This window comes from Macaca thibetana, chromosome 3, assembly GCF_024542745.1.
Source record: "Macaca thibetana thibetana isolate TM-01 chromosome 3, ASM2454274v1, whole genome shotgun sequence".
Classification (NCBI taxonomy): domain Eukaryota; kingdom Metazoa; phylum Chordata; class Mammalia; order Primates; family Cercopithecidae; genus Macaca; species Macaca thibetana.
Genome location: NC_065580.1, coordinates 99,778,509 through 99,803,795, shown reverse-complemented (window position 1 = coordinate 99,803,795; position 25,287 = coordinate 99,778,509). Strand labels below are relative to the sequence as shown.

Sequence of the window (25,287 nt, the reverse complement as noted above, 5' to 3'; positions counted from 1 at the left end):
TGACTCCACAGAGCTCTTGCATTGTGCACAATTTCTAAAAACGATGAATGTCTGTAATAAGTTATGTCCATAAACCACCTAAAGACCCCCATTGCTGCTGTAGAGGAGATAAAGGGTATGAACATAAAGAGCCAGAGGGGAGAAGAAGGAGAAAACAAGAATCAAGGTATCGATAAGTCTCTTGGAGGAATTTTCTCAAGTGGACCATTGTAGGAATGAATGTTTTCAGGTTTAGGAAGCTTAATCTTTGCTTCCAGGGTTGGTCAAATACTGTAACTCTAAAGATAGCATTTCTCTAAATGAGATGCTTTCCTAGAGTGTGGCCCACCTTGGCAGTCAACGGAGAGCTCAGGAGAGGACTGCGGGGAGCCTGGCGCCTCGGGTAGGGCCAGGGCTGCTTCTGCCTTTTTCTGAGACTGAGCTGACACCTCTGGGAACTCAGTCAGGGAGATCATCTGCCTCACCTGCTCTGTGAAGGTGTTCTCACTACTCCAGAGTTCCTCTATTTCAGGGGAATCCTCCCAGTTTGGGTTCATAGGACCTTGGCTACTTCTTCTCCAATCCTCCTGAAAATATGACTATTTGTTCCTGGGGAAAAACCTGAATGCAGGCATTAACCCAGGAATTCCACTTATCTCTGGAAGTTCTGAGGAGGACTAGGGCTGAGGGAAAAGCTTGGCTTTGGCATTGCGTGGGTCATGGGTGACTTGTGAGCTGGTTTAGTGAGGCTGGAAATCCACCAAAGAGTTGTCAAAGAATTGAGTGGACTAACAAGGATAGAGGAATACTGACAATATGTTTGGAAGAGAGTGTGACAAAAAATAATACATGTAAAAGATAAAAGTTCCGGAAATATGAGTTGTATGATTACCCAAGATTCAGGGAAACTACTGATAAACGCAGAGGCTTCCTATGGTCACACCATGGCCATCAGAATTCAGTGTAGGGTCTAAGGAACGAGTGCTTTGCATTCATGGAGACTGGAGTGTGGGGAGGCAAAAATGAAGAAATAGCATTTCTGGTGGTACATTTTAAGCAGTATTTTGCAAGTATAATAGGTTATTTCTATTCCTGTAAGACTCCATTTGTTTTAAAATAATGCCATTATTTGGGAATAGTCTGAGTTTCTTAATACCTCAATTTCATCTTAACAAATGACACCCTAGAAAAATGCATTCTTCAAGCAGGAGAAGCAAATTTTTTTCCGAGCTCCACTCTAAGGCAGTAAGCAACATGTTGAAGAGAATGTTCTTCTGCACACTCCTTATTACTTAGGTGACTTAGACTATTAATCCTTTTGAATCTCTGCTGTGTTATAATAAATCAGAAATCATATTGACATTGTGAGGTTGCTCTGACCTCTATAATAAAGTTAGCTTCTCTTCCTTTCTTCTGCCCCCAAACAAAATCTATGGCACATGGTGACACACATTTTGGTCAGATTGATTCCTCTCCATTTTACCTAGAGTTTGAAAGAGAAAATCACATTGTGCTTGATGAGTTTTGACCAACTGTTCAAAAAAACATATTTGGCAAGGTTCAGGGGAAAGGAAATTAAGAAGAAAGGGAGAGAAAGAATGAGGTAGGAAGAAGCAGGAGGGATTGAGATGGTTCCTCAAGAGAACAGGGGGAGAAAAGCAGAAAAAAGTGGAAAAGATAAGAAAGAAGAGTATGAAGAAATGAGAAATGTATTGCTATTTCAAAAAACTATGTTTCAAAGCATTGAGAAGCATCAGGCAGTCATGATTCGACCACTGACAGCTCGCTTATATCTGATCAGTTGCAGAGCTCTGATATGACAAATGAAGGATTTGTACTAATTTCCAGTACTGTAGTTGCCTCAAACCATACCCAAAATTTAAAAGGAGAGAATTACAATGTAATCTAGTGAAGCATGGATACAGGAGTAAAAATGTCATCTAAATATTACCTGAATCATTTACCTAACTTGCCCTTGACATTTTCTTCTAGAATCTAAGTCACCCCCTCCTCCACTATTGAGGGCAAGACTCTTGATCTGTTTTCTTGCTTACATATTTCAGGTACTTAAAACAATGGCTGGTACATGGCAGATGCTCAGTAAATACTTGTTGCATAAATAGCCATTCAATAAGCATTTATTATGAGATCCCTATACACCAGCCCCTGGGCTTGGCACCAAAAAAATAGAGTTAAATTTACATGATCCTCCTTCTACAGTATGGTAGGGGAAGAGAGACAAGTGAAAGACCTTAGAAATATGAGAAGCAGCAGCACATATATATGCTCAGCATAGAGATGCTGGAGCCATGCTGCGTGTGTTTGAACCTGAATCTTATTAGTCCCTATCTGTCAGATCTTTGCAAGTTGCTTAGCCTCTTTGTGCCTCAGTTTTCTCATCTGTGAAGTGGGGCTATGATCCTCACAGGGATGCTTCCAGGATACAGGAGAAATATAAAGTACCTGGCACAAAGTAAGTGTCAGGAAGTGCAGTAGAGATTAAAAGGTTCTGTGAGAGGACTCAGAACAAAGAGTGAGGCATAAAGAAGGATCAGTTCTGGAGACAGAAGTGGGGACTGTCAGGAAAGACTCCAAGAGAACAGGTGGCCCTTGAGCCTCTTAAGATGGATTGCATTTGCCAGGTTGTCAGTGACAGGAAAGACAATGGAACAGTGTAAGTGAAGGCCAGGAGGCAGGGAGTCCCATCAACAGGTGACAAACGTGGGGCAGGGAGAATATGATGGAGGGACTGGATACAAGAGATGCTAAGGAGGCCAAATCTACAAGTTTCAGGGGCTTAGTAAGTGTGGAGCAGGAAGGAAAAATGTCTGTAATGAGGACAGACAGAAAAGCAGGTTATGGGGCTTTTTAAATTGCACATTAATGACTTGTGTTGTTTAATAATTCTTTCAATAGTTTTCTTTTTAATAAACAAGTAATTATTAGGAGAATGTAGTCAGTGTCATAAACTGAATGCTTGCATCCCCCTGAAATTCTTATGTTGAAATCCTAACCTCCAATGTGATAGTGTTAGGAGGAGGGGCTTTTGGGAGATGATTAGGTCATGTGGGTGGAGCCCTCGGAAATGGGATGAGTGCCCTCGCAGAAGAGACTCTGGAGAACTGCCTTCCTCGTCCCACCATGTGAGGACACAGTGAAGACACAGGCCCTGTTTATGAATCAGGAAATGGGTTTTCACCAGACACCAAACCTGTAAGAAACAAATTTCTGTTGTTTATAAGCCACCCACTCTGTGATGTTTTTGTTATAGCAGCCCAATTGAACTAAGACAGTCATCTAACTTGTAAAATAGCATTTTAGATTTTTATATCACCTTTCAAAAGAAATATGCATTAAATGCGGAAAATTTGGGAACTTCTGTTGGGCACTAAAACAATAATCACTCATAATCCCATTTACTGCAATAAGCACCCCATTTCAATCTTTATCTTTTCCATTTAAATCTTTATCTTTTCCATTGTTTATATTAGTATACATTTTAATTGCAAATATGGGATCATATGGTATCCACTGTTTTGCGGCTTTATTTTTAAAAATTAAACATGAATATGATTATATTCATTCAATATTCTTCTACACGTTCAATTTTAATGGTTTCAAGTACTCCACTCTACGGATGTATCATAATTTATTTTTATCTCCTCCCTTATGTGAATGTATAAGTTGTTTCCAGTTTTTTTACTATTACTGAACATTCCTGTTGATACATCTTTGCCCACATCCTTGATTTTAGTATTCATTTTAATGTATTTTATCCGTGTAACCATGTTGAAGTAGGGAGAGTAAGTTAAATACACAATGTAGTTTATTGTACTTTGCACAAGAATTAATCCAGCCACAGCTTCTTGGTCCCCCCACCTAGGAAATGCCATGTGCCTGCCCCATGAGAGACAGAACAAGGTTGGAGAGGCCCATTTGAAGTAGGGAGTCCTGCCTGGCCAGTGCTTCCAGGGAAGAGGCACCTGGACCCCTTCAGCAGCACTCCCTGGACCCTGGACAACCTGGATCCATGCAACAGCCACAGCAGGGCCCATGCGCCCGCGAGGTCTCCATCCTCACCTGTGGGAGATGAGGCAGCAACCAGCCTGAGTGGCAAAGTCACCCAGCACCTCCCTTAGAGCCCTACTCAGAAAATGGGAGGAGAGGCCGGGCGCGGTGGCTCAAGCCTGTAATCCCAGCACTTTGGGAGGCCGAGACGGGCGGATCACAAGGTCAGGAGATCGAGACCATCCTGGCTAACACGGCGAAACCCCGTCTCTACTAAAAACACAAAAAATTAGCCGGGCGAGGTGGCGGCGCCTGTGGTCCCAGCTACTCCGGAGGCTGAGGCAGGAGAATGGCGGGAACCTGGGAGGCGGAGCTTGCAGTGAGCTGAGATCTGGCCACTGCACTCCAGCCTGGGCGACAGAGCGAGACTCCGTCTCAAAAAAAAAAAAAAAAAAAAAAAAAAAAAAAAAAAAAAAAGAAAATGGGAGGAGAAGCACATTTGGTGACAAGGCCAGAACCTATTCCCATCAGCTCCTTGATCTTCGTGAATCAACAGAAGAAAATACAAACTCCCAAAGCTCCACAACTGGATTTCATTATGCATCATTTATTTCCTTGGGTTAGGCATTCCACTTCTCAGACTGCCACATGCCACTAGCTCTTGCTAAGCCAGAAAGGACAATGACAATGGGAAGGAAAAGGAGAAGCAAGATTAGAAAACTCCTTCATCTGAGGTGGCATGCTCCTACCACGGGGGGCCACTGTGAATATATCAATAGGAACAGGTGGTAGGAGGAGAGGAGCCACATGGTTTGTCCTCTGTGAGTGGAGAAGGGAAGGGTGGGGGAAGAGTTAGGATGGTATCTGAAGGGGTCTACACTTCCTCAGAAATACAAGAGCAGAATTAATCAACCCAAATAAGAAGAGCACTGCTACTCTCAGGCTGCTCATCTGGAAGACTGGACTCAAATTCTACAACTGAAAGAGCAGTAACCTTCCAAACACTTTTTGAACTGTAGCCCAAAGTCCTTCATTTCTAACTCAAAAAAAAAGCTTTTGGTTGCTTCTTGAAATTCATTCTTGTAAAAGACCATGACCTATTTATTCTGTCCTTGCTATAATAGTGGATACCCTCTAGACAAGATCTATGCTTTCCATTCATTCACTTGTTGGGTCATTCATTCATCATCCATTCATCACATATTAATAACTATTCTTGGTGGGTAATCTACTCTGTGCAAGACATTGCATTGCCAGGTTTGTGCATATGGTAGTGAGCAAAACAGACATGTCCCTCTCCGCACACACTTCTGGTCTTGGAGGGGAAAACAATTAAAGAAGCAAATAAATTATTGAGTATAAAGTGCAATGGAGGAAATAAATAAGGTGTCTTCATAGAGGCTAACGAGGCAGATCTGCTTAGCATGGTTATAAGAGGCATCTCTGAGGAGAGAGCAGAACAGGGCTATTATCCACCCAACTATTGAATTTTCCTCCTGGGCACACAGGAAGACTACATGCCCAGCCCTTCACATCCAGGTGGGGCCATATGTAAAGTAGCCCAGGTGATGTTGTTCATTCCAGGCCCAGCCTACACAATCCTCCACGCATTCCTTGTTTCTCAGCAGGTGACTGCAGAGATCCTGCTAAGGATTCCGAGAAGGCACCAGGGGAAAGAGAGGTCACCAGCTGGAATGGCTTGGTGGCTATGTGGAACAAAGCAGAATCCCAATTCCTATCCCTAAAAACACACACACACACCCAACCACCTTGGACTGTGACGTGAGGGACACATGCTTTATTGTTTTCAACCACTAGGATGATGGGTTGTGATAGCACTTAGACTCTTCTGACTAACAGAGGAGGAAGGGTTAAGCTAAGGCCTGAAAGATGGGAAGAAGCTGGTTCTTGGAAGATCTGGAATAAGGGTATTCAAGCCAGAGGAAACAGCATGAGCCAAGGGCCCACGGCAGGAAGTCTGAGGAACGGAAAGACAGCTGGAGGAGTGGGAGCTGAGAGAGTGCAGCATAACATAAGGTAAGGCAGGAGAGACAGGAAGGAGAGAAAATGCAGGAGCTTGCAGACAACAGAGTTTGGATTTATTCTACATTCTCCATATTTTTCCAACTCCTTTGACGCAGTTATTTGTATGCCAAGATACCCAGTAGACACTATTAGCTGATTTATTTAAAATGACCAAAATCCAGAAAGATGCAATGCTAAATGCATAAGCTTTCTATTGCTGCTTTAATAGATTAGTACAAACTCAGTGGCTTAAAAACACATGAATATCTTAAATTATGGAAGTCAAAAATTCAAAATAGGTCTCATTACGTTCAAATCAAGGTGTTTTCCGGGCTGGGTTCCTTCTGAGCAACATCACCTGGGCCACATTCCACATGGCCCCAATTGGATGTGAAGGGCTGGGCATGCAGACTTCCTGTGTGCCCAGGAGGCAAATTCAACAGCTGGGTGGAGGCACTAAGGAAAAATCTGTTTTGTCCACCTTCCTTGACTCCTGGTCCCTTCCTCTCTTTTTCAAAATCCAGCAGCAGAGCATCCTTCAATCACTCTCTGACTCTCACACTCTGCTTTCCCTTAAATGGGCTCTTGTGATTACACTCGGCCCACTCAGATAATCCAGGGTAATTTGCCCATCTCAATCAAGGTCACCTGGTTAGCAATCTTACTTCATCTGAAATCTTAATTCACACTTGACATGTAACAACATATTCACTGGTTCCAGGTATTAGACGTGTTTGCAGGGACCATTATTCGGTTCACCACAGTAGGAATGCCATTACTTGTAAATAGACTCCTTTTATTCTTTCCCTTCACACTGGGTGATTTGAAAGATCTGATCTCCAAAACAAACTGAACTTACTATGTAGTTACTGATAGATAATGATTCCATTAGCTTTTTTTAAATTAGGCTTTTAAAAATGTATAAAAGAGGCTGCAGACCCCTAAAAATATCTGAAGTGATTGTAAGTTGGGAACCATCAGATTTACAGACAACTGAGCTTCTCAAATCTTAGTTCCCTTGGTCTGGTTAAATGATTGAGCTGAAGGGGAATCAGTGAACACTGACAGGATCTATCCAGGCACATCTCTTTCCTGCTGTCCCCAAAATGGGAGGTTAGGGATGCCCTCTTGAAAATGTCACTGTAAGAAAATCATACCCTTAAGAGGAAGGAGGCTTGGACATTACCAGTCACATCTTAAATGCAGAGGACTAATTATTCCACATGCTTCACACCTCTGGATGGAAACACTCATTATTGTGTTAGAGGACAGAAATCTGGCAACTCTGCAGAATGCAAATCACCCAAAGCCATTCCCCTCAAGCGGGCCTGATTACGTTCGCTGTCAGCCCTCAAGGATGCTAACAAAGCTACTGGGACAGGAGGGAGTTCATGGCAATTCTTACATATTGATTACACTGGATTAAGTGATTTGTTACATTTAAATAATAAACAATACACTTGAAAAATCACCTTGGACACAAGATTCCCTGGACATTTGTTCTTGGGGGTGAATGTGTCACCAGGCAAGGATATAGCAGTTCATTCAGCATGTGCTCTACCGCCTTGGGCTTTAATACTCAGGGTCCGCCTTTCCTGCCACAGCCCCTCCTCTCAGTTTATACTCATCTTCTGACCAATAAGCACTCTCTTAAGTGACACCTCACAAAGGAATTTTGCCTTCCCATCACATCTCTTCTTCTACATTTGCTGCTTTGTGAATCCTCTTTATTATTTATTAAACAAGCAACTCAATCAGTGCATTCCTCCTTTCTTTTGCATGATGCCAGTGCCTCCATTTTCAGAGATACTAATAATTAACTTCCTAGCAAATGCCTACCTTGACTGCAGTTTTTAATCTCCAGATATCCTCCGAGGAAACTGATAAAGCAATAGAATGCTTTCAAGTCTGCTTCTTAAGACACAACCAGTTTAGGGACCAAAGACTTATTGCCTTACACTGTGCACTATTGAGTAAATCAATGAATAATCACATACCAGCTTCCATAACAAATCCTAAACAGGCCCTAACTTATGACGGGACAGAAAGCAAATTATAGTATTGGGAACATCCTGAGACACTTGTCTGACAATGATTGTGCATTTGGCCCACAATCTTCACTGCTTCTCCTTCAGCTACACCATTCGAGCAGACCTAGAAGTGAGCATTCCAGATATGAAACACAGAAATCTAATATACTAATAAAGATTCAAGTAAACATGTGTTTAAGTTTGGATGGGGAGAAGGAGAGGGAAAGAGGAAGGGGGTGAAGGGGTAGAAAGAAGGGAGAGTGAGAGAGAGAAAGGGAAAGGAGGAGGAGGAGAAAGATGAGGAGGAAGGAATGGGAGGACGGAGGGGAGGAGAAAGGAGAGGGAAGAAAGATTTACATATAAAATAGATGTACTTTCTTATTCAGAAGAGTAAAATTTGGGCCCAAAGAGTTACTTTCTGGGCAGCCAATGTGGCTTTCTGCACAAGTAAACTTTATCAGGCTTTTCATTCTGTGCAATGCCAATCAAACAGCTAACTCTACAATTGCTTTGATTACTAGTCTCTAAAAATTATCCAGCTATTGACTCAACTTTCCATTTTATCATGCTTAAGAGTTAACAAATGCAAATTTCCTTCCAAATTACAAGCTTTGTAATAATTCATGATAAGTATCAAAACTAAAAAAAAAAATTGATCTTTATCATAGAAGAGACTATCCCTGTTAGAATGCTGGATGCTGAATATTTTATGACTTAGAGCAGGTAGAATATGGACAGCAGGTGAAGGGATGTTTTCTCCATGCCGTTTCTTTTATTCATACCTAATGGGGTTGCCTGACATAGTAAGAGCTTTAAAAAAATATTATTGGATAAGGATCTTTTATACCTCTTTGAAACCTTATAAATACTCTTCTTTTTCTGGAATGATTCATGAGGTCCTCAGAAAAACACCCCTTTCCCCGGCAACAATCACTGGGAATTTCCTGCCTGCCTGTCGTATCCTCTGAGCAGGCAAGCGCTGGCTGTTTAGAGCTCCTTTCTTGGCCACTGGAAATCTGGAGGCTCACCCTCCCTTCAGTGTCACTTTCCCCTCCAAGTAGCTCTCCAGGACAGGATCTAAGCTGATCCCATGCCAGCTGACCTTGGGGCCTGGCTCACATCTGGTTCACGGGAAACAGACATATCCTCCGCCCGGACAATTTCTAGATACCCAGTCATCCCCTAAGGCCACAGTCTCAGAGCAACCTGCCCTTTAGATTTTTCAGAGTGAGTCAGGTCTCAGTCTATTGTAATCTCCAAAATGCGGATGACACTTATTTAAACCATTCAAGAGGTCCAGTTGAAGCTTCTCTCTCTGGGCATGGGGCAAGAGGCTGGCATCCCCCTATATCTTCCTTTCTGGAGACGGCGAGATTTAGAACATAGCACACAGTTTGCTCCAATATTCTACGTGGGTGAGGGCTTAAGAGTCACAAAACCAGTTCATGTGCAAATCTTTGCACTCCTGCAAGGGGGTCTTGGACCAAATTCTTAAATGGCACATTTAATGTATTGGGTCCCAGGCAAAACCTGTATTAAAACATTTCCATTTAACATAGTGTTAAGAATACTCCATTTTATCCTAAAATATGGAATGCTAGAGTTCCAAAGCAGATTCATTAGGACAGTTACGGTTCACTTGAGTACATTTTACATTGTTTCATGGTGTTTGGTTATGAGGTATCATCTCTCTCTACAATTACAATTTGGCTAAGCCTCTCTGAATATGTTTATTTGCTCCTTCAGTCATTTTTGGTTTCTTAACTCTCAGCTACGTCTCACACCATATAAATCTCCTGGGGTTACCAAGGATTAGGCTTCAGCAATCTGCAAATTGGGTTGGCTCTGTTCTGTGTCTAATTTATGTCCTCTACTCTTCTTGTACTTCTACTGAACCATGGGGTTGAAACATTCGAATTAGGATATTGTTAAGTACTAACTCTAGTGGCTTTTTGTGTGTTTTTCATTTTGTCCTTTTACCCAGTGACCCTGACTTATTCAATCTGCCAAAGACACTGCTTTAACTCCTTTTTTTTTTTTTTTTTTTTTTGAGATAGAGTCTCACTCTGTCGCCCAGACTGGAGTGCAGTGGCACAATCTCGGCTCACTGCAACCTCTGCCTCCTGGGTTCAAGCCATTCTCGTGCCTCAGCCTCCCAAGTAGCCGAGACTACAGGCTCACACCACCACACCTGGCTAATGTTCGCATTTTTAGTACAGATGGGGCTTCACCATGTTGGCCAGGCTGGCCTCAAACTCCTGACCTCAGGTGATCTGCCAGCCTCAGCCTCCCAAAGTGCTGGGATTACAGGTGTAAGCCACCATGCCTGGCCCGCTTTCATGACTTCAGAAAGAAGGAAATAAACAAAAGAGCAGAAAACTAAGAAATGGATTATCTTCTGCTTCAAAGTCTTGAGCCCTGGTGTGATTTGGAAGGATAGGTTGAAGTGATCCAAGGCTCTGAAGAAAGTCCTATAGGCTGGGGGAAGCTAGTCAATGGATGGAGGTGGCGGAAGGGTATTAGATGTTGGGGAGTCCCTAGGGAAGGGCCCTAAACTCCACCCACCTCCAGGCAGATCCTGAGAGGAGTGAATAATAACCTCCCAGGTGGAACTGGCAAAAAAGAGGGAAGGGGACACGGCATGTGCCTGTGCTGGTAGAGTCAGGGAGGACAGGGAGGTGTCAGGGTGGATACGTCTGCTTGGTGTGCCTACGCCAACAACTGAGACAGCCCAGGCGGGCCCTAGTGCCCCAGCACATCACAAGAACAGGTGAATGATTCCCGCAGGCCCCAAAGGCAGCACATCAATGGGAATAAGGCTTGTGCAGCCTGCCAAGTTTCCTTCTAGAAAGAAGGATGATCCATATGCATCAAGTATATCGTGAAAATAACTCAGAGAGAGCCAGACTTTAAGCTGTCTTGCTGTGGGGAACGTGGGCCAGCACAACAATGACTAGGGAGATGAATGGGGACAGGGAAGGAGACACCAGCATCAATGCACAATTGGCAAGACACAGACAGCCTGTTGCCTCTGATGTGAGGTACTGAGTGAGACCCCTGGAACCTAGATGGACCTGGAAGATGGGCAGGACTGGGATCTGAGCATTCTAAGCTGAATACTATTCCATCACATGTGTATACGTGTGTATAATGGAACAGCACTTAGCTTGAAAGAGGAATGAAATTCTGACGTGTGCTACGACATGCTAAACTTTGAAGACACATGCCAAATGAAATAAGCCAAGCACAAAAAGCTTATGATTCTACTTATATGAGGTATGTGGAGTAGTCAGTTCAAAGACAGAAAGTAGAATGGTGGCTGCCAGGTTCTGAACAGAGGAGGAGAATGGAGAGTTATTGTTTAATGGGTACAGAGTTTCAGTTTGGGAAGATGAAAAGGCTCTGGAGCTGGATGGTGGTGATGGCCGCATAACACTGTGAATGGACATCAAACTGTACACTTAGAAATGGTTAAAATGGGGCTAGACACAGTGGCTCACATCTGTAATCCCAGCACTTTCAGAGGATCGCTTGAGCCCAACAGTTTGAGACCAGGCTGGGTAACATAGTGAGACCCTATTTCTAAAAAAAAAAAAGAAAAAGAAAAAATTAAAAAATTAGTTGGGTGTGATGGCACATGCCTGTAATCCTAGCTACTCAGGAGGCTGAAGTGGGAGGATCACTTGAGCTCAGGAGTTTGCAGCTGCAGGAAACTGAAATCACTGCACTCTAGACTGGGCAACATAGCGAGACTCTGGAAGAAGAAGAAAGAAAAAGAAATAAGAAATACGAAGAAAGAAGAAGGAAGAAGGAGAAGAGGAGAAATAAGAGGAAGAAGAGGAGAAAGAAGAGGAGGAAGAGGAAGAAGAGGAAGAAAAGAAAGAAGAGGAGGAGGAGGAAGAAGAAGAGGAAGACGAGGAAGAAGAAGAGGAGGAGGAGGAGGAGGAGGCGGTGGCGGCAGCGGCAGCAGCTAAAATAACATTTATGTTATGTATATTTGACCACAATTTTTAAAATTACGCTCTGCTAAACTGTAGCTCTAGAGATCACTCTGTTAGAAAAGGACAGCCACAGGTCAATTCGAAAGGCTGAGTGTCCTTACCCTTGGAGTCCTCCAGCCTGTGACATTAGGTCCCTCCCTAGGGCTCCTCTGGTTTTGCCCATGTTCCTCAAGGGGAAGTGCATCTCACAAATTTCAGTGCCACAGGTAGATGGAATGGTGTTTTGCCTCCTATCCCCAAAGTGGCCAGCTTCAGTCTAGCTAGGGCAGCAGATGGCTTCGATGAAGACAGTGGAAATATATGTTTAAGTTGGAATTTCTGTAAATTTTTTTCCTAGACAAAAAAACCCTCAAACATGGACCTATTTGAAGAGAAAGGGGGAGGAAATCTGCCACCATGATAACAAGCACTTCCTTCTGTACAATGTGTTAAAATTCAAAGAGTGCTCTCATTTTAGTGCAATTTTTTGAGATTACGTAGGGTGAGTAGTATAATTCATATGCCATAGATGAGATGAGATGAGGCACAGCGATGTTAAGAAACTTGCTAAGGTCGCCTAGCCAATCAAGAGCATGAACAAAGACTTCAGCCCAAGTGCGTGGAGTCCAGATCTGCAGCTCTTTACAATGTACCAGGTTCTCCATTCAGAGAAGGATAAGAGGCATCCTGAGTGGGCTTGGATCATCTAGAGTTCAGGACACAACAGAAAGGCCAGGAACATCTGGGACCCTCTTTTAGGGCAAAGCACCTAGTGCTGCACTTAGATTCCAGATGAATCCAAAAAACTGTGTGTGTGTGTGTGTGTGTGTGTGTGTGTGTACCTGTTTGAGGCCCTGCTTTCAAATATTTTGGGTAGCAAAGAGTAATTTTTAAAAGCATTCTATAGAAGAAACTAGAAACTGCTAGAAAAACATAAAATAATTAAATTTACCTCATTTAAGGATGCATGAAGGAAACCATTGTTAGGGTTTCCTGAGCTGACATTATAAAAGCTTTTCTTATCACAAGCTTTTTAAGAAAAAATGACAAAGGACTTTCTAGACTCTGTGTTTATTAGGGGACTATACAAATGACAGTATTCAAAACAATTACAAATTTTAAACTTGGCATTTATATGTTTAATAAAACATTATACCTTTAATTCTCAAAATTGACTAAAAGAAAATGAAAAGATACTCATTCAATTTCTGAGAATTTTCATCTTATGGTTATTTCATACATATAAAAATAAACACTTTTAAAAAATATTGCACATGGTAACATGTAGCTCTAAGGAATATCATGTTTTACGAGATAAGCTCATTCCTTTCCTGTGTTTCATCAAATGCCTACAAATAAGTCACATCTTAAATGGGGGTGAAGACTAGGTATACTTGCTGCTTAAAGAATTCCTGGAAAAAGGGGCTTTTGGAAAAGATTTCTTTTGTTATTCAAATAATCACCTGCTAATTTATCTGCTTCATTAATTCAGAATTTCATGTTTTGGTGTTTTTTGAAACAAGGAAACTTTTTAAGTCTGAAAACTGAATCATTACTTTTTTTTAGCTTTACAAATTTGACCCACCATATCATTTTGTTGACTCAAAGTATTACGCTGCATCTTTGGCTATTTTGAGCACAATTAAAAGTAGAAAATAGCATCACTCAAAATTGGGAAGAAATACAAAAGGGCAATGTTTTCCCAAGATTGTCCATTCAGAAGCCAGTGTCAAAGGCCCAGGGAGGCATTCCTGCCCTAATGAACTACCTGACCCCTTGCCCCACCTCCTCTCCCCAGCTCACTTTTGTTTCTCACATTTCACTAATGGCCAAGTTCTGTCTCTTCTTTCAGGGTCTTTCTCGCCTCACCCTCACCTCCTATTTTCTCTGAAATGCCCTGAAGGCTTCAACACCTCAGTTGGTCTATTGCATCCGGTTCCCTCATCCTACACTCTGCTTACCATTGCTTCTGCTAGAAATTCCACGTTCCTCAGCTTGACATGTAAGACCTTCCGTAATCTGGAAGGTCCTGCTAGCTGGCTTCCTGCCTCACAGACTGAATCCCAGGTTCCACCCTGGAACAGAAGAGGCCAGGCTCCTCCCCACTGCAAAAGGACCAAACGTCCATGGCTCCACCCCGTGCTCCCATCTTTCTTCCCAGTCTAATTTGCACTCAGTACCCTGGCCCTTCTGGGTTCCTGCCTCCAGTTTTTTCCTCTATGTTACTTTCTCTGTTTGGAATCCCATTTCCCCATCCCCGTGGTCCATCTCCAAGTTGCTTCATCCTCCAAGTCTTCCCTGATTCTCCTCCTTGGAAACTTATGCTTTTATCTGTACTCTCATGGAGAGTTGTCTACTTGTTTCTTAAAATGCTTTCTACATCATCAGTTATTTGTTTCTATCTCAATCTTCCATGCCCTCTATGTAATAGAAGCTCAATGGAAATACAGGAATTATGGGATACCAAGCAATATTAGTAACCTCATTTCATAATTGCATTACTTTCACAAGTCAGAGTTCTCAGTCATGTACATTAATAATAATAATACATTACATCCATGTTGTGCTTTCCAAAACTATTATCTATTATCTCAAGACCCCTGACAAAGGTGACATCCCCATCCCTATTTGATGTATGAGCACAGTGAAGCAAAGAGCTAGCAAGCAGCGGAGGCAGTGTTGCTGGATACAGTGAGCAAAAATTTCTGAAAGTACTAGAACAGAAAACACTCCCAAAAATGAAGCTCAACCTGACTGCACATCCTTTGTTAAGGTCTCCAGACAGCACTGCCTATGGGGTCAGGAATGTCTTGATTTAGGTGCACCATCATGAACATACATGATAAACAAGATTTCAGTGAAACCAGACAGTACATTCCCTTATGACAACAGAAATCACTATGGATCAGTACTGGTTATGTTCCTTAGTAAGAAAGCCAAGTAGAAAGGGGTCCCCAGAGGAACTCCGACCAGCCTGCGCAGTGGGAGCACGGGGTGGAGCCGTGGGACGTTTGGTCCCTTTGCTGTGGGGAGGAGCCTGGCCTCTTCTGTTCCAGGGTGGCACCTGGGATTCAATCTGTGAGGCAGGAAGCCAGCTAGCAGGACTCTCGCTCTGCGGAGTCCCTGCTTCCCCTTTTTTCCCTTTTTGCCCAATAAATTCCATTTTGCTCACCCTTCAAAGTATCTGAGAAAAAATAAGCGGCCTTTGTAAAAATAGTTATCCTTGTGCACTTTACGCAAATAAGCAGGCCAAGTATAAAACTAAAGTCTATTTTGCAAACAACTTAGTCCTATCATAATTTTTTTTTTTTAACAAAAATGAGGACTGGAGACAGAAATTATGTTTCAAAACTTATCATACATTTGTCATTAAATTCTAAACTCATTAATTGTTTTTAAGTTTTTGCCTACATTTTTAAACTAACCTGCTTGTTCCTGTAAACCAACCGGCAATTTCCGGCTGCAGCTCAGAAGGAACAAAAGGGATAAGGCATTTAAAAACCTGGATCGATATTGTAGTTCTAAGCAATTCTCCTGCAAATCCTGCCAGGTGATGGGAATAAATAGGATGCCCAACACTCGGAGGTTTCCTTTTTGGGAAAGTAAAACCAAGGGAGCTAACGAAACCAAGCACTACGCACCGAAAACTCAGCAAGCATTACTGTAGCCACCAGTTACCCGGGCAAGTCACAAGACATTCTTTTCTATCCCTTGTTGGAGAAGGACTCAATTCCACAGCTTCCCCTTAGCATTTGGCTTATAAGGAGTCCATGCAACTGCCACCCATCCCCGCCCAAACACATTTTTGTCCCCAACTTAATTCCAAGCTTCGGGTCAAAGCCCTGGTCGCGGGGGAGGGGGGACGGGGGAAACTGGAGCTGAGAAACCCAAAGGCAAACAGTAACCTAGGTTAAAAAACAGAGCACAGGTGAGCATGGCTAATTCCTGCTGATTAAGCCACGACTCTTGTTCCATAAATAAGGGTCGTGCTACTACCTATAGCATAAATGAGGTCTAGGGAACTCCAAGGCTACTAACAGTTGCGGGGATAGAAACATAAATGAGAGCGAATCATTCTTATGCTTTAGGCCCCCCTGCTTCATAGGTGAAAGCCGCTATGGCACCCACAAGTGGTGCCTGCCAAGGTCACCAGGCCTCGGGGATGCAAGGATGGAAGAGGGAAAGCAGGCAGGGGCTGTGGGAGGCGGGGAGGGAACCTAGAAGCCCAACATGCTGGCAAAAGGGTAACGTTTTAGTACCAGCCGGGCTTTTAGCCGCCCTCTCTCTCTGCAAACTGCTAAAAGGCCTCGGGATTTTTGAGTTGTCCTTACCCTCCCCAACCTTGTTTCGTTTTAATACATGTTTTCTAATAACCTGGTTTGCCTCTGCTCTACTTCAGACCATCAAACTCCAAATGATCACGCAACCAGAGCCTCAGCTGGTGGCCCCTTCTTCCGGGGACCCTCAGATCGGTCTTGAGGGAGCTCTGACTGCCATTTCCCCAAAACAACGCCCCCTGTCAGCAGGAGGCTAGGATGGGTCTTGGTCCTTATCCCTATTTTTTGTTTTTTTGAGACGGAGTCTCGCTCTGCCGCCCAGGCTGGAGCGCAGAGGCCGGATCTCAGCTCACTGCAAGCTCCGCCTCCCGGGTTTACGCCATTCTCCTGCCTCAACCTCCCGAGTAGCTGGGACTACAGGCGCCGGCCACCTCGCCCGGCTAGTTTTTTGTATTTTTTAGTAGAGACGGGGTTTCACCATGTTAGCCAGGATGGTCTCGATCTGACCTCGGGATCCGCCCGTCTCGGCCTCCCAAAGTGCTGGGATCACAGGCTTGAGCCACCACGCCCGGCCGGTCCTTATCCTTTCTAACTGCAGTCAGATGTACTTCTTCAGAGAGGGGTATGAGACAGCCAGGTGTAAGGGGCCCCAGAACACTAGGAGACTAGGGTGGAGCCACAGAATTAGTGCCCTTTGCAGGGGGGAGGAGCCCGGCCCCTCCTGTTCCAGGGTGGAACCTAGGATTCAATCTGTGAGGTGGGAAACTGACTAGCAGGAGTCTTGCTCCGCTGAGGGTCCGTTTCCCCTTTTTTCCCTTTTCACCCAATAAATTCAATTTTTCTCACCCTTCAAGTGTCTTCGAGCCTAATATTTCATGGCCTTGTAACAAGAACCCTGTCTTTACCTGAACTAAGAAGAAAGTCCTACAACATTAGAATAGATCCCCTTTCTTAATCCTGAGGAGCCATTAACAGAGCATCTTCCTGGACTTGCTCAGCTCCCAAAGGCAAATCTCCCCTCCAGTCAGGATCCTGTCATAGAGGTAAGTTTGAGCATGAATTCAGGCTACAGGCAAAGTGTTTACCCATAGGAAGTCACTCTACCTCTGCAAGACAATTCATAGTAAGTTCATTACACATCTGGCTGTAGTTGTGCCCTTGAGGACTGCTAAATAGATTTAGAGCACTTTATCTCTTCTGCCCCTCGTTTTTCCAATGGTGTACACATAAGCCATTAGAAAGAAGCACTTTTAAAAAGCATTCAATAAAAGGAAACCCAGCCCTATAACATGCAAATACCTTCAAGGCCAAAGCTAACTGAGTCTGTTTGTTAGGCAAATGAAGCTAACTGAGTCTGTTAGGGAAATGCTCTCTTGAAGGTACCCTTCCTCCTCTCTGGAGTATCTGACATCTCTATTGTTTTACTCCACAGCACTCAGAAACTACAAGTCATTTACCCAGTATCATTGAGAATCCTTACAAATACAGCATTTTAGCATATGCTTCAATAAAACACATTAGATATAGCTAGAATTTTTAAAAGGTGATTACAGCCGGGCATGGCGGCTCACGCCTGTAATCCCAGCACTTTGGGAGGCTGAGGCAGGTGGATCACTTGAGGTCAGGAGTTCGAGACCAGCCTGGCCAAAATGGCGAAACCCCGTCTCTACTAAAAATACACAAAATTAGCTGGGCATGGTAGGCGCCTGCAATCCCAGCTACTTGGGAGGCTGAGGCAGGAGAATTGCTTGAACCTGGGAGGTGGAGGTTGCAGTGAGCAGAGATCGCGCCACTGCACTCCAGCCTGGGAGACAGAGCAACACTCAGTCTCAAAAAAAAAAAAAAAAAAAGGTAATTACACATAGACAGACCTTTCACTTTTTAGAGTAACCCTGGCCTAGGGCTTCTCAGCTACAATACATATTTCTTTAACATGGACTATTTCTAGCCTGTGGTGCCCACAGACAGCTCAGCTGCCAAGATCGCACCAACTCTCCTTCCTCTGGGACCCAATGCCCAACATCTCAGGCATCAGTGAAGCCTCCCACAAGACCCTGCTGGCTCAAGACCCTTTGCCAATTTGCCTAATCCCTTCTGCTGGCAAAGGCAGTAATGCCACAGAGGCCAGATCTGCATTAGTCAAAAACTTGCTTATCAGGGGCTCACTTAGAGCCCCCAAAAGCACTTGCCTGCTCTTACTAACAAATATTGTGAAAAGAAGTAAGTAGGCTCAACAGACAAGTCTCACTGGGATTTGACCATGCTAACAGATGAAAACACTGGTAGAAAACACCTCAATAACCACAAAGCGATTTCCTCACAGCTCTGTCTCTCTCTCTTGTCTTTTTTAAATTAAATTTTATTTTATTTTTATAGATGGGTGGGCTTGAACTCCTGTGCTTAAGTGACCTGCTTGCCTCGGCCTCCCAAAGTGCTGGGATTACAGGCGTGAGCCACCATGCCTGGCCCTGATTTTTTTTTAAAGGGGTTGTTTCCATTTCATTACAATTCTGAGTGCCTTCAGTGTCCAAGGCATTTTCTAGGTGCTGAAAATACCAAAAAAGTATGATATAATCCTTGCCCTCAATGAGTTTATGATGTGTGTGTGTGTGTGTGTGTGTGTGTGTGTGTGTTCACAGCTTAACTGAGGGATATAGTTGGCCCTTCGTATCCCTGGGTTCCACATCTGTGGTTTCAACCAACCACAAATCAAAAATATTTGAAAAAAATGGATGGTTCCATCTGTACTGAACATGTACAGACTTTTTCCTTGTCATTATTCCCTAAACAATACAGAGTAACAACTATTTACATAGCGTTTACATTGTATTTGGTATTATAAGTAGTCTAGAGATGATTTACAGTTTATGGGAAGATGTGTGTAGGTAATATGCAAATACTATGCTATTTTATACAAGGGACTTGAGCATCCATGGATCTTGATATCTGTGGGGGGTCCACGGAACCAATCCCCCCAAAATACAGAGGATGACTGCCCTGTGGCTTGCTTGTTCTAAGGGGCATAGCCCACAGGGGGAGTCCATGAGGACTGCAAGGGTCTGGGAAGGCTTCACACACATTTTTGCTGGGCCTTGAAGGGAATGGAACTTCAGCAAGCAGAAACAGAGAAGGAATTTTTGAGGAAAAAAATATATGTGAGAACAGGCAGGGAGGGGATGGTGCTGTGTGCACTCAACGTGCTGACACGCTTGGGGAAAATAAAGTGGTGACCTGCGACATTGCTAACTGGACAGTAGGCCTCAAAGACAGAAAGATTTGCTGCATTTTGAGCAGAGTCTCTCAGGTCCACACTTTCAATGCTTCTGAATCAAACGTGCTGACTTAAGATCTCAGCTGCTCTGATTCCGTCCTTGTCTTTCAATGTGGCATAAAAATGGCACCTTCTTGCGGTTACAAGGCAGGCACTAAGGACATACGCCCAATTTACAGTTCTGAGAAAGTGTTTCCGTGGATACAGAAAGGCTGGCAAAATAAGAAAGGCATGCCACCTTCCAAATATTTGTTTTTGTTCCCAAACACCCCTGTTTTTCCCAAATCATATAACTGTAAGAAAATTATGAATCTTTTAAATCCCTGTACAAAGACTCCCAAAAGTATTTCTTCAAGTACCCTACTAGCAGTATCGTGAATATTCATTCATTCATTCATTCAACTAATATTTATTATGCACCTATCACATATGAGGCACTGTTCCAGGTGCTGGAGATATGACAGAGAACACAACAGATAAAAATTCCCACCCTCATGGAGCGTATAGTCTAGTGCACAGAGACCGACAATAAATGAAATAAATACATAAAGCAGATAGTGAGATGTGCTGGGGGAAACACTGTGGGAAAGGAGCGCAGGTGGCACCTGTGCCTTTCGAGTACGTGCTTGAATGAAGAGAGGGACGGAGAGCCATGCAGACAGCTAGGAGGAGCGCATTCGAAGCAGGAGGCACAGCAAGTGCAGAGGCCCTGAAACACACCCAACCTGGTTGCAGGAACTGCAAGGAGGCCTGCATGTCTGGAGCTGAGTGAGGGAAGGAGAGAGGAGTGCAATGTAAAAACAGAGAAGTAACAGTGACCAGAAGTCTGAGGGAGGAGAGTGCAGTTTGTGGAAGCCAGAAGAGCACCTTCAAGGTGGAAGAAGTAATCAACATTCGCAAGTGTGGCTGAGAAGCCAAATAAGGCAAGGACTGAGAGTGGACTGTGGAGTTAATATTGGGGGGTGGGGGGCATTAGCTGCCCTCAGAAGAAAAGTGTAGGTGGAGTGAAGGGTCAAAGCCTGATCATCGTTAATTCAGGGGAAAATCGATGATGCAGGAGTGAGAAGGGGCCATTGTCAGCAGGACTGAGGGGACGAGGTGGGAGGGAAAAGGATTTAATGGACTAGTGAATGGGGCTCTTAGGCAGCAGCAGGGACAATCACCTTCAGAAAAAGCAGGGAAGGCAGAGCTTCTGGGCCTTGAGATTGGTAGCTGCAGACGAGTGCTGCCAATCCTGACTCTCTCCTGACAGCTCTGTCTTTGCAATGGAAGCGGGGAGTGGGGCGTGTGGCAGGTGAAAAAGGCCCAGCATGCAGAGGCTGGCTCTGAGTGCAAAGACAGAGGAGTGACATCATCTGACTTACATTTTGGAAGCTCCCTCTGGCTTCTGGGTTCAGAATAGACTGAAGAAAGGCAAGAGTAGAAACAGCCAGTTAAGAGGTTATTGTAATCCATGACAGATATATTTTTCCCCCAAGACTAGGGTGTTGACAACAAACTAGAAAAATATCAGATTCTGAACACATTTTGAAAACAGATAAAGGTGGAAGAGTCAGTGAAGTGCAGGGTGTTTTACTTTACCCCCAAACCAATACAACAAAACCAAGAGATGTTATTACAGCATTGAAACCAAAATCAATAACATTTCAGTTGCTTTTACTGACAACGATCCAGTTTTTAACTAGCAAATATTCCAGAACTGTGGCAGTATCAATAAGTGATGCCAGTGAATACATAAAAATCTGTTGGTATTGCAAAGCATTATAGAAATGGAAGCTGTAGTTAAAAGCAAGGCATCTGTGTCTGTTCCAATATGCCAATTGGCAGGGGTGAATCAATAAATCACAGAAGTAGTGTAGAAAAATATTTCAAGCCTTCCAAGATCAAAGAATAGATTGTAAAATATTAACTTGATGTCCTTTTAACTATTTTTTCTCAATATTTATTAGTGTTTGACCTCCCTTGAAACCTGAGTTCCATTATAAGCTCTTTTGGTTAATGGATTGAAAGGTTGTTTTGGAGCACTCCTGCTTCCCTAAGTATTTTCTATTCTCCAGTGAAATACTATTAGTCTGCATTTTACAGTAATGCTCCTCAGCATATCAAAAACACGCATCTCTGTAAGGGTGCTGGCCTGTCTCTCGCTCCATCCTCTGCCCCCCATAACTACATGTATGTAGATACTCCTACAGATAAAGTGTGGATGTACAAATTTACACATGATGGTAAAAGTGTCATAAAATCCTCCACCCCTGGTGGTTCATAAGGCCTAGTTTAAACATACGGAATTAAATATTTAGGGCTTGCAACAGCCAAAATATACAAGGAGCCAAGTCCTTCTCTTCGTATTTATAGCAGGCAATAATACAAAACTTCCAGGAGAGTAAAGGGCAGAAGTCCTTCCTGCTCTTTCCCTATCTCAGGTTTAGTTTGGAAAGCATTCGGTGCTAACTTTTGCTACACAGATGCTCTGTGCCATCCTAAAGGGTATATAGGATAGATTCATGTAAGAATCGTGGCAGTTTTTGATCAAACAATTCAACTTCTAGGATTTAATACTTAAAATTAAGGATGTGCAAAGATTTAGCCACAAGAATGTTCATTGCAGCATGGTTTATTAGAAAGAAAAACTGGGATCAGCCTAAATATCTAACAATAGCTGACTGGTTAAAAAAAAGAAAGTTCCGATGTGGAGGTCAGAGTGGAAGCAGGTGAGAATGGAGGGGGCGGCAAAGGCCAGTCTCTGGGCGTCTCTGCAATCCTGTGCTCCATGATGCGCACTTTGGGCGAGGAGAGTGCGTGTGAGAGGGTCCAGCAGAAGAAAACATGGCTGCCAAAGTGTTTGAGTCCATTGGCAAGTTTGGCCTGGCCTTAGCTGTTGCAGGAGGCGTGGTGAACTCTGCCTTATATAATGTGGATGCTGGGCACAGAGCTGTCATCTTTGACTGGTTCCGTGGAGTACAGGACATTGTGGTAGGGGAAGGGACTCACTTTCTCATCCCATGGGTACAGAAACCAATTATCTTTGACTGCCGTTCTCGACCACGTAATGTGCCGGTCATCACTGGTAGCAAAGATTTACAGAATGTCAACATCACACTGCGCATCCTCTTCCGGCCCGTCGCTAGCCAGCTTCCTCGCATCTTCACCAGCATCGGAGAGGACTATGATGAGCGTGTGCTGCCGTCCATCACGACCGAGATCCTCAAGTCAGTGGTGGCTCGCTTTGATGCTGGAGAACTAATCACCCAGAGAGAGCTGGTCTCCAGGCAGGTGAGCGACGATCTTACAGAGCGAGCAGCCACCTTTGGGCTCATCCTGGATGACGTGTCCTTGACACATCTGACCTTCGGGAAGGAGTTCACAGAAGCGGTGGAAGCCAAACAGGTGGCTCAGCAGGAAGCAGAGAGGGCCAGATTTGTGGTGGAAAAGGCTGAGCAGCAAAAAAAGGCAGCCATCATCTCTGCTGAGGGTGACTCCAAGGCGGCTGAGCTGATTGCCAACTCACTGGCCACTGCAGGGGATGGCCTGATCGAGCTGCGCAAGCTGGAAGCCGCGGAGGACATCGCATACCAGCTCTCACGTTCTCGGAACATCACCTACCTGCCAGCGGGGCAGTCTGTGCTCCTCCAGCTGCCCCAGTGAGGGCCCACCCTGCCTGCACCTCTGTGGGCTGACTGGGCCACAGCCCGGATGATTCTTAACACCGCCTTCCTTCTACCCCCACCCCAGAAATCACTGTGAAATTTCATGATTGGCTTAAAGTGAAGGAAATAAAGGTAAAATCACTTCAGATCTCTAAAAAAAAAAAAAAAAAAAAAAAAAAAAGAAAGTTCCATCCATGCAACTGAACTATGCATAGCCATTAAAAATAATGTCAAATACTTAAAGATACAGAAATATGTCCATGGTAAAATTTGAAATAAAATTAATATGAACAGTCTGACCACATTTAAAAAGAAAATATATATTTACATGTATATATGTGCATAAAAGGCAATCAGAAGCATTACCTTTGTTACAGTAGGGAGTCAGGCAGACACAAGCAGGGCAGGAGAACCCCCCTCCACCCTCAACCAAGAATGTTAGGAGACCATCAGGTGATGGTCAGGCAGTTGTTAATCTGTCTCTCTTAAATAATAATTGGTTGCAGCCGGTGCCAGGGAAAGGCTGTCTCCCAACAGATAGAAAACACCTGAAACTGGTGATCAGCTGCTTCCCAGTAAGATCTTAGGAGTTGGGTGAGTGGGCCCAAGCATGCGCACTACAAGGCAAAATGGTGGACTCTAACTGGTATATGACCTTCCTCTAGAAACACTCCACTGGTAAGGAAAAGCACCTCAAGTGAGCATGCGTACAACTCCAGTAAACACACTGCACCTGCGGCCCCTCCCAAGTGCTGGCAGGCCACTGTGCATGCGAACAACCCACCCTCAGGGAAGAATAAGGGGAGAAGAGATGCAACCCCTGGAAAGCATGCCGACATATAAACCCCAAGTCAACGGTCTAACCACACAATCGAATCTCTCAAGTCTACTGCTTGGCCCTTCTCTGAGTGTCCTTTGCTTCCTTTGGTTCCTGCTCTAAAATTTTTTAATTACCTTTCACTCTCACTCTAAAACTTGCCTTGGTCTCTCACTCTGCCTTATGCCCCTTGGTTGAATTTTTTCTTCTGAGGAGGCAAGAACTGAAGTTGCTGCGGACCCGTATGGATTCGCCACCACTAACACTTCTAAATGTAGAATTTGCAGGCAGGTCATCCATTTTGCTCATCTATACTTTGTTCTAATTTGTCCATAGATATCGTATTACTTGTGTAATTGGCAAAGTACCAGTAAAACTTACTAAACATTATTCATGGTGGAACACATGTCTCACGGGAATACTGCCTGGCCAAACACAACCCCTGTTGCTCCTGACTTTGCTGGCTTTCTAGATATGTGGCTGTGTGTGAATCTAAGCCCTAAGATGGCCCAGAGATGGTCTTCCATGAATCTCTGACAGTTTGCTCAGCAATCAGGCTGACTATATTCTTCAGATATCAAATGGAAGGAAATAGGAACAGCAGCAGAGATTCACTATCCATAGAACCACAAGGAACAGAGCGATAAACACAAGCTTCAAGGGGGATGTGCCACAGTGTTGGGTTCCTTTGCCTAAAAGCAAAAGGGGCTGTTCAGAGACAAAATGTAGACAGAACATCTGTTAGGGAATAAGGGTTAGGGAATAAGGGTATGCAGAGGCCAAGAGCAAAGGCCCAGAAAGAGAACATGAATGCTGCATGTTAGGTCAAATGGTCCTTGTGCTTTAAAACAACACGGTTAGGGAAATGCCAAGTAATTTCAGGAACGAGTCCCAAGCAATTTACAAAGATTCCTTTAAATTAAGAATGAAGTCCCTAAAGATCCAAATTCTAATACCTTGAACTTCAAACAAACTGCTTTAAGAGCAACACTAAAACCTTCAAATGGAAAGTAGATTAAGTGCATGCTCCATCTGTAAGAGCTTACTTACCACGAACTCAATTACTTGTTTCAAAATGAGATACAGGTTGGTTTGGATTTACTGATAGGCTTGTCCTGATAACTAAGAATGACAGATGTAAGGAGAGAAAGCTTCAGTTCTCTTGGTAACATTTAAAGTCAAACCTCTGGGTAAATGCATATGTAGGTAGCCATGCTTTGCAAAGCAAAACAGTGCCGCCTTGATAGGCAAAG

At 43.8% G+C, this 25,287-nt stretch overlaps 2 protein-coding genes across 3 annotated transcripts in view; one reads left to right on the top strand and one right to left on the bottom strand.

Moving 5' to 3' along the window:
* Positions 1 to 25,287, bottom strand: part of CHN2 (chimerin 2) — a 318,403-nt gene that overhangs the window by 200,323 nt on the left and 92,793 nt on the right. The window contains exon 1 of one of the 2 annotated variants that reach the window (XM_050783196.1): positions 20,935 to 21,083. The exons of the other annotated variant lie outside the window; for it this stretch is intronic. Coding sequence (XP_050639153.1) covers positions 20,935 to 21,025 — 91 coding nt within the window. The 5' untranslated portion in view covers positions 21,026 to 21,083. Of the gene's footprint in view, positions 1 to 20,934; positions 21,084 to 25,287 lie in introns of those variants that run through there. 2 annotated transcript variants of the gene reach the window in all.
* Positions 22,266 to 23,363, top strand: LOC126950057 (prohibitin 1-like). Its single transcript, XM_050783210.1, has one exon. The coding sequence runs from the start codon at positions 22,397 to 22,399 to the stop codon at positions 23,213 to 23,215; it is 819 nt and encodes a 272-aa protein (XP_050639167.1). The 5' UTR covers positions 22,266 to 22,396; the 3' UTR covers positions 23,216 to 23,363.